Source organism: Cucurbita moschata, unplaced genomic scaffold, assembly GCF_002738365.1.
Source record: "Cucurbita moschata cultivar Rifu unplaced genomic scaffold, Cmos_1.0 Cmo_Scf00014, whole genome shotgun sequence".
Taxonomy (NCBI): domain Eukaryota; kingdom Viridiplantae; phylum Streptophyta; class Magnoliopsida; order Cucurbitales; family Cucurbitaceae; genus Cucurbita; species Cucurbita moschata.
In genome coordinates, this window is record NW_019268530.1 from 1109440 (window position 1) to 1116288 (window position 6849).

At 37.0% G+C, this 6849-nt stretch overlaps 2 protein-coding genes across 3 annotated transcripts in view; one reads left to right on the top strand and one right to left on the bottom strand.

Annotated features, from left to right (window-relative positions):
- LOC111452027 (cycloartenol-C-24-methyltransferase) overlaps nucleotides 1–905 on the top strand; it is a 4486-nt gene extending 3581 nt beyond the window's left edge. For both annotated transcript variants that reach the window (XM_023092545.1, XM_023092546.1), the window contains exon 14: nucleotides 536–905. In XM_023092545.1, the coding sequence (XP_022948313.1) occupies nucleotides 536–599 (64 nt within the window). In that variant the 3' untranslated portion in view covers nucleotides 600–905. The remainder of the gene's footprint in view (nucleotides 1–535) is intronic.
- Nucleotides 906–3053: 2148 nt separating this feature from the next.
- LOC111452499 (probable LRR receptor-like serine/threonine-protein kinase At4g36180) overlaps nucleotides 3054–6849 on the bottom strand; it is a 4700-nt gene continuing 904 nt past the window's right edge. The window contains exon 2 of the mRNA XM_023093267.1: nucleotides 3054–6161. Within this exon, the coding sequence (XP_022949035.1) occupies nucleotides 3054–6161 (3108 nt within the window). The remainder of the gene's footprint in view (nucleotides 6162–6849) is intronic.

The following is a 6849-nucleotide window of genomic DNA, read 5'->3' on the forward strand; positions in this document are numbered from 1 at the left end:
CAGGGGGGAGGACTTTGATATGCGAGATACGAACTTGAGGTAGATTACAAGAGAAGGGGGAGATGGGGAGCTCAAAAGTGTTAATTCTACGTGCTTATGTGTTACCGCCTAAGCCCACTGCTATTTGATATTGTCCGCTTTGATCCATTACGTATCATCGTCAGCTTCACGATTTTAAAACACGTCTGTGAGGGTGGTGTACTAGCGAGGATGCTGGCCCCCAAGGGGGTGGATTGTGAGATCCCACATCAGGTGGAGAGGGGAACAAAACATTCCTTATAAGGGTGTAGAAACCTCTACCAAGTAGACGCGTCATAAAAACGTGAGGCATATGGCAATACGTGACAGGCTAAAGAGGACAATATCTACTAGCAGTGAGCTCGAGTTGTTACATTAAAGTCGGTCCTAACTTCAGAATATTTTTAGGCTACAAGTGCAATCGAGAGCATGTTGTATTTATCTTTCATATTTCTCCATGATGCTTGTTCTTCTAACTCGCCCGAGTCGCTCATACGACGTTTCTTAATGTTGTCAGGAGAGAGATATTTACACCAATGTATTTCTTCTTGGCACGGAAGCCACTTTCAGCCAGTGAGTAATTTAACAGTACGTAGTTAACTTCTCAGCTGCTACTCAGTTATGGAGTGTTTTCAGTCATCTTGAAGATTATGTTTTTGGCTTAGTTTAACCATTCTATAGCGTTTCTTTTCCATTTTTTTAGCGGGGTAAAGCTGCATTTTGCCTTTTGCTTTTTCTGGAATTAGTCTCAAGTGGGTTATCTTTGTTCTTAGGAAGTTGGTTAGTCTGAGCCCTTCTGCTTTCAATTTTCTTGTTCGTTCTGTTGATGCAATAAACGAGTTTCCATTTGTTTTCTAACAAGGTTTTACTTGCTCGTTTCATCGTTACGTGATCGATGTGTTCGTAATACCGTAGAAATGTTGATTTTCAATGAAAATATCATCACCATGAATATGATTCTGTTAATAAGGATACGAAATGCTTAGAAATATCTGTCGATATCAATATTTGGCGACTATAGTATATTAACGTGTCAGTATATATATATCAATATTTGGCGACTATAGTATATTAACGTGTCAGTATATATATTAAAATTTATGGGCCACATACGAAATTAAAACTAATACTTGGGATTTGAAGATACTTTTTTAATAACTTTTCAGTTTATTTCTTAAAATTTTGAATTTATTATATTTAAGTTACTTTTAAAATGTCTTATTTAATCTCTAAACTTTAAAATAATAACTATTTTGATTCTTATTTAATAATATAAATTTGAATATATATACTCATATAAGTTAGAGTCAAAGCGTTAAATAAGTGAATTAAATGAATTAATTTCTTTAAAATGTTCGAGACTAAATATATATATGGTATTTGAAATATTTTGTAAAAAAAAAAAAAAAATGCTTTTAACAAAAAATTCTCAAAATATGTGATAAAAAATAAATTTATAATTAATTGAATTTATTTTTAATATAGTGCAACAAAAAATTTGTTATTTAAAATACGCTATGATATAATTACATTTTTATTGAAAACATATTATTTTCCTCGTAAAGAACAAGAAAGACTCATTTGAAAAATAGAAATAAAAAATAAATAAATAAAAGAAACCCAAACCCCGCGCTCATAAACCCTATAAACCCAAAGCCCTCAATTACTTCAATTTTGCAGGGAGACATCGAACTCAAATTTGCCTTCGTCTCGTTCCTGAATTTCGCAGTTGCTTGAAACTTAGTCATCCATGGCTACGAAGATGGATGTAGAGCACAAGGAAGCTATCGGCAATGTCATGATCCTCTTGACGGACCCCGAAGGCGCGCCTTTGGGAGCTCCCATTGATCTTCCCCAAAATGCAGGGCCTCAGCAGCTTCAGCAAATGGTCAATAAGCTTCTCAACAAGGTAAGTTTCGGCAAAAGCTACCTTTTACTGTTTCCTCTTCCCATGATGCTTGTCAACAATTAAGTATGGGGGAAAAGTGATTTGTTAATTCTCGATCAATATGCAACTTTGAGCGTTGATATAAAGTGCTATATTCAATCCAAAGTAGCTGTATTCATAAGAACTTTGATTATCGAGTGATATCTTTTTGGTAATGTTTCAAATTAGGTTGGCCGGTTATTCGCGGGAGAGTGAACACTCTCGATAGACTTGTGAGAAAGTTTCTTCTGTTGGTTGGCTTGCTTTGTTGCATTCTTGTCGAAGATGAAGGAGACATGGATCATATGTTGGGGAGTTGTGGTTTTGTGTGGTTTGATTGAGATTATTTCTTTGGGTAGATTGGTTATTAGTGCGTCCGGCAAAGATTATGTAGGGAGATGATCAAGGAGTAAGGCAACGTTGGGAAGGAAAGAAAGGAGGTGTACAAATGGTTTTCTAGAAAGCAAGCGAGCTTTCATTGAGAAAAATGAAAGAACTAGAACTAGAGCATACAAGAAATAAGCCCAACAACAACAAAGAGTTCAAGAACTAACTATAGAAACGGACTTCAATTCAAGAAAATCAAACTAAGATCATGATTACAAAAGGTCCAGTAACCCAAAGCCTGTGAGGATTGTTGGGAGAAAGTCCCATATTGACTAATTTAGTGGAAGATCATGGATTTTTAAGTGAGGAATATTATCTCCATTGATATTAGGCCTTTTGGGAAAACCCAAAGCAAAGCCATGAGACTTTATGCTCAAAGTGGACAATATCATACAATTGTGGAGAGTCGTGATTCCTAACAAAGTCCCCGTACAAATGTTGAAGGTGGGTAAAGTGACATGCATGAGAAGGCAATGTTCTTCATACTGAAGGGATACATGTGTAGTTTCCTATTTAATTAGATGAGAAAAGTCTATATAACGTGAGTGCATATATACAGAAAGGCAGGTTCTTATGTAGCTTAGAATAACAATATTACATCCATCGTAGTAAATCACAACGTCAAGTGATAAAGAACTTTGAAACAAGAAAATGAACACCCAAGGAGAAGGTAAGTTATAGTTTCATTATTTCTACATTAATAATCTATTGTTCTTTTACGTCAAGATGGAGAAACCTTACCCACAACTTTATCAAGCAACTGGAAGTAAGCATTCGACCACGATCTTTTGGCTGCAAAAATGCAGAAAGGAACTAGAATCCCAGCTGCAAATCCAACCCCAAGACTCAGGTAAAACCATTGATCAATGACTTCATTGTTTTCTTCGTCTTCATCTTCATCTCTCCCTCCATCTGTACTTTTAGTGTCTTGACATGTTACAGAAAGGGGTTCTCCACAGAGACCAGGATTTCCAGCAAAAGATGAAGCGGGAAAGGTTTGAAACTGATATCCAACAGGAATCTTTCCTGTCAAGTTATTGTTCGAGAGATTCAAATCACTCAACCATATTAATTTAGTCAAGCTTGGAGGAATGGGACCTGAGAACCTGTTGTTTGAAAGATCAAGATATGATAATTCTATCAGGTTTGAAATGTTCTCTGGAATCTGGCCACTGATATGATTTTGAGACAAGTTCAAGACAATAAGCCCGGCTAACTCAGTTATATCTTGAGGTAAAACTCCATACAGTTCGTTCCCAGAGAGATCAATGCTTATTACAAGGGAAAGGGTCTTAGTGTACCTCAATAAGTTGCCTTTTGTGTTCAAGATGTAGTTTTCTTCGTAGTAAATGCTCCTGTACTTCCCGTAAAGTAGATATTGGTTTGTCATCTGGCGTTGAAACATAGCTTTGAGACTGCTGAAACCAATTGAAATGGGACCATTCAACTTGTTTTGTGCCAGGTCCAAGACTTGCAACGAGCCAAGATTTGTGAGTGCAGGAATCGCTCCGGAAAATGCATTTGACCTCAAGGTGAGGATTCTCAGATTTGGAAAACTAGTTCCAATCCAAGGAGGAATACTACCCACAAGATCATTATTCCCAAGATTCAGAGTTTCCAGATTGGAGAGATTTTGGAAAGATGGTGGGAGCTTTCCCATGAGCCTGTTTTCACTTAAATGTAGAGTCTGAAGCTGATTTAACTGACCCAAAGAGTCTGGAATTGGACCTACTAAATAGTTGTTCCCGAGGTCGATTGCCTTCAACAACGAACAATTCCCAATAGTTGAAGGAATTTTACCAGTCAAGTTATTCCCTGATAGATTAATGACCTGAAGAATCTGCATTTCCCCTACAGTATCTGGAATTTCCCCTGTTATTTGATTATTAGCCAGAGACAGAAAGACCAGGTTCGGCATTGCCTCACCTATATTCTTTGGTATAGAACCTGAGAATATGTTATTTGAAAGTTCGAGTGAAACAATCTCAAAGCTTGGAAGAGGAATAGGTCCTTCAAAGAGATTGGAGCTGAAATCAACATCTGCAAAGGGAGCTACTTTCAGCGGGTTCAGTAGTCGTCCCTCTAACCGGTTGTAAGAAACGTTTAAAAGAGCTAGATTTGCTGAGATGTTCCAAAACCAGTTGGGAATGGGACCTGAGATGCTGACATTTGAGAAATCCATGAACAGCACCGCATTTTGTGATTTGAGCCAAACTGGAAATGGAGGACCCAAGTAGCACGAACCCATGTCAAGATTTCTGACTTGGAATGGAGGAACCCAATTGGAACTAACGTTTAATCTCAAAGAATTCGAAGATAAATGTAAGATTTTCAGTTTGTTTAGCTTTGAAAAATGTGCCTCTGAGACTGTCCCTGTGAATTGATTGCTAGAAACATCTAAAAGAGACAGCTCAGAAAGCTGCCCTATACTCTCAGGGAGAGTCCCATTCAGCTTATTTGCTTGCAGCCCCAATGAAGACAACTTTTCAAGTGATCTGAAATCAACAATGGGACCTTGAAGTGAGTTATAACCCAAACTTAGTTCATTAAGATTTTCAAGTTGGCCTAACCACTCCGGCAATTCACCCACCAATTTGTTGTTGGACAGATCTAGATGCTCCAGGCTAAAGAGTGGACGAGCTGGATTGCAGTTTTCAGTTCCTTCAAGAAATTCAGGTAACGTCCCGTTCAATTTATTACCCGATAATCGAAAAAAGTTCAGGTTGCAAAGCCTTCCGATGGTGCTCGGAATCCCTCCTTCAACGTTATTCCCTAAAAGATCAAAATAAGCAAGAGAACTCACATTTCCAATGGAGGATGGAAGCTTTCCATGAATTTTATTATCAGCTAGTATAAGAACTTCCACCCTACTCCATCCTCTTCGAAATAACTGAGAGCAGCTCGCCGAGAGATTTCCATTCCCAGAAAGATCCAACGAGCGTAAACTGGGTAGATCACCGAGGCCAAGGGGAATTCTACCGTACAAATTACAATCACTCATACTGATTGATGTCAGGCTACTAACATTCATAAGCCAACTGGGTATTTGAGAATTGATATTGTTTCCAGTTAAATCAACGACAGAGAGAGAAGTGAAGTTGACTGTCAAGGGAGATGAAATGGCACCAGATAAGCCACAATCACTCATATGCAACTCAGTTAAGAATCTAAGCCTGCTCAATATCTTAAACCAGTCTGGTTTCACTGTGGAAAGATCCATGTTATCCATTGCAAGATACTTCAAGGACACAAGCCCAGCTACCCATTCAAGATTATCAAGAACTAAACCCAAATTCTCCATATCAAGATATTGCAAGCTAGAAATGTTACCCAAACTTGGAGGAAGTAAACCACCAAAGCCAGCATTTGATAGGTTCAAATACTGCAACTTCTTCAAAGAGCCAAAGAATTCAGGAACTGGAATATCATTGAATGTGTTAAAACTCAAATCCAAATATCTCAAGGACCTTAGTTTTGTGAGCGATGGACTTATCTCTCCACTAAGATTCCAGAATCCTTGCTCCCCTAAGGGATGTGGGTTATGAAGATCAATCACTGTAACAGCTCCAGTTCCATTGTCACACCCCACCCCTCTCCATTGGCAACAGTTCATCCCTTTCCACGACGCGAGTCGATTCTCAGGATCGTTGAGGCCACTTTTTAAGGCAATCAAAGCTTCTCGATTGGAATCAGAACACCCTAGAGACTTTACATGAACATTACAGAAAAGAACTAGAATAGCTAATTGAAGAACTGGGCTCGTCGACATTGACACAACTCTCTCTCTGTTGCGAGGCCAAAGGAGATATCGAACGTGCTTCCCCATAAGGTAATTTTAATATGATCTCTTCTCTTTGCAACCAATTTGGCTAAGATTGTTCTTGATTATCAGAATTCCATTTGTGTTCTTTGTCTGTGATTTAATTCTTTATGTAAAGTCAAATCTATGTATAAGTTTTAGAATATAGAATGAGACGAACATATTTTAATGGAGATTGTGGAACAAGAAAGCTTAGGTTTTGAAGTTACTCAAACTGTTCGACTCATTTAAAATGAGTCAACGATTGATCGTATTCAGGCATGACTATGGGCACTTGCTCGTTGATAGAGCATTTTCCTGTAAATTTTGACTTTCATGAATAAGACAGACAAGGGAGGAAGACAGCAGGCGTAGTTTAAGAAACTATATTTTTAATTTATATATTTTATTATGGATTGACCAAGCTGTCGAAGATGATATTGTTTTCAATTTTTTTTAATATCTTCTATCTTATCTCAAAATTTATATTTATTATCCAAATTTTTGGAGTTATATTTTATGTCTCTATGAGTTTTACATCCTATTAGTTTAAATATAGTTGATGAATAACTGTTTATGAGTATTTAGCTGTAAAAGTATTTTTATTTTTATTTAATTTAGGGCACTAATGAATTTTTTTAATATTCAAGAGTTTTTTTTTTTTTTTTTTTTTTTTTTTTTTTTTTTTTTTTTTTTTTTTTTTTTTTTTTTTTTTTTT